Consider the following 2,051-nt stretch of genomic DNA (forward strand, 5'->3'; position numbering starts at 1 on the left):
TTAATTAGACTATTTGATAAATAACCACCAAATTCATCATCTGACCACTTATTAGGTTCACAAATCATAGGTAAAGACATTGGTCCTGTAATAAGCATACTTAATTCATCTACATATTTTTCATTAATTTCTAAAATAGACACAGGATTGAGATCTAACTCATCTATACTCCCAACTCTGTTTTTAAATGTCTTTGTAAAAACATTTGTAGGTAAACAACAAAATATTTCAATAAAAAAACTACCTAAGTTTAATAAATTGATCTCATTTGTCATTTCGATATTTTCTTTAAAAGTTTCAAATGAAACATTTCCCGCTATCCTTTTTTTATTAATTAAGTTAGTATATATGTTAATTAGAATATTTTTAGCTACAATCATGGATATTGAAGTAAAACCTAACTTATTATGATATGTAAATATACTAAAAAAGGCAATAATTAAATGACTTTTATTTATATCTGTATAAATTCTACAAAATCTTTTTTTAAAACTACTAGTATCCTTATGTAATTCTAATGTTTCATTAGCTTTGTTAAGAATATAAGGTATATTATTTCTAACATGAGATTCTTTATTTGTCATTAATTTATTAAATAGGTATTCGCTCCAATCATTTTCAATTTTATTTTGTTTTTCATACAAACTACCATTCTCATTTAATATTAATTTTACATAATTTAAATAATCATAATTATTTTTAATATCTAAAGCTGTTGTACTATAACTTCTTTTTCTTATTTGATAATTGTTTTTAATCTTTTTTACTTTTAAACTTTTTCAATCACTTATTCCTCGCACTTTATGTTCAGACAGTAATTCTGAGAATGTTAGACTTTTAATTTCTTTTTTAAATTCTTCTTTGCTTGCTATTTTTATTTCAGCTTCTTTTTTTCTTTTCAATAAACTTTCTTTTAATTTTTTAAGTTCTTTTTCTATTTCACTTTCATCTACTCCATAAGCAGGACTCATAAAATCAATTTCCTCTGTGATTTTTTCATCACAAATTTTAACTTCTTTTTCAATTTCTTCAATTCTAATTTTTAAATTACCTATTTCTTTGCTAACACTAGATTTTAATTCATTTTGTAATAATATATAATATAAAATATCATTTGTATTCTCTATTATCTTAACTTGATCGCTAATATCTTTATATTTAGAACTTATAGATTTACTATTAAAACTTTGATATATATTCTGAATATTATAACCTAAGAATATTAAAAAGAAAGACAAAGTATATTGAACTGTTGATAATTTATCTCTCTTTTTTATATCTCCTCCACTAATTTTTATATCATTCTTTTCTAAAATATATTTAAAAGTTTCCCAGTTCATATCTTCTATTATAAATAAACTATCTACTAATATATTATCAAATTCTTTTTCAAAATTATTTTGACCTATAATATCTGACAACATACTACTTTCTCTATATATTTTAAATAAATTATAGATATTTACTGAGTGAATATATAGATTATTATAATCATAAATAGGTCTAGGTTTATTTAAATTTCTTTTTATATTTCTTAAATTCATATAAATTATGTGTTTATTATAACCTAACATAGATAGATGACGACTTAAATTATCGTAATTTATGACATCTTTTACAGTAAATCTACTACATACTAGGTGTACTTTTCCTTCTTTATTTTTAACATTTGAATCAAAACTTCTACCTAAAGTAAATAATATTTTTTCGTTATCATTGTGTATATCAATTTCGTTATGATCAAATAAATTTTCTTTTTTAAATTTTTCTATAAATTGTTCCATTGTTTTTTATTTTTATTTTTGTTTTTTCTTAAAAAGACTCGAAATCCATCGTTTATCTTAATTTGGGGGTTAAATTTCTATAAATATTTTTATAAATATTTTTAATAATTAGTTGTTATAATTTATTTCCTAAATAAATAAAAGTTAAAGAAGATAATATTAATATTACTAAACAAGTAACACAAAATATTACATCTATAATTATGAATAATAAACTTCCTTTTTTATAATAATTAATTATATTTTTTAATCTAGGATATTTTTCTT

At 20.5% G+C, this 2,051-nt stretch overlaps 2 protein-coding genes across 2 annotated transcripts; both read right to left on the reverse strand.

The window, feature by feature from the left end:
- B0H18DRAFT_1220755 (uncharacterized protein) lies at positions 1-380 on the reverse strand (the record flags this gene model as incomplete). The annotated part of the gene is made up of 2 exons (XM_048036729.1): positions 375-380; positions 1-321 (listed from the first exon to the last, which is right to left on the reverse strand). A coding segment is annotated over exon 2 (275 nt), but the record flags the coding sequence as incomplete, so codon positions are not given.
- Positions 371-1,406, reverse strand: B0H18DRAFT_1080800 (uncharacterized protein; the record flags this gene model as incomplete). The annotated part of the gene is made up of 1 exon (XM_048031279.1): positions 371-1,406. A coding segment is annotated over exon 1 (557 nt), but the record flags the coding sequence as incomplete, so codon positions are not given.
- Positions 1,407-2,051: the final 645 nt, after the last annotated feature.

This window comes from Fomitopsis serialis (genome assembly GCF_022376445.1).
Source record: "Fomitopsis serialis strain Sig1Antser10 chromosome Unknown B0H18scaffold_883, whole genome shotgun sequence".
Lineage (NCBI taxonomy): Eukaryota > Fungi > Basidiomycota > Agaricomycetes > Polyporales > Fomitopsidaceae > Fomitopsis > Fomitopsis serialis.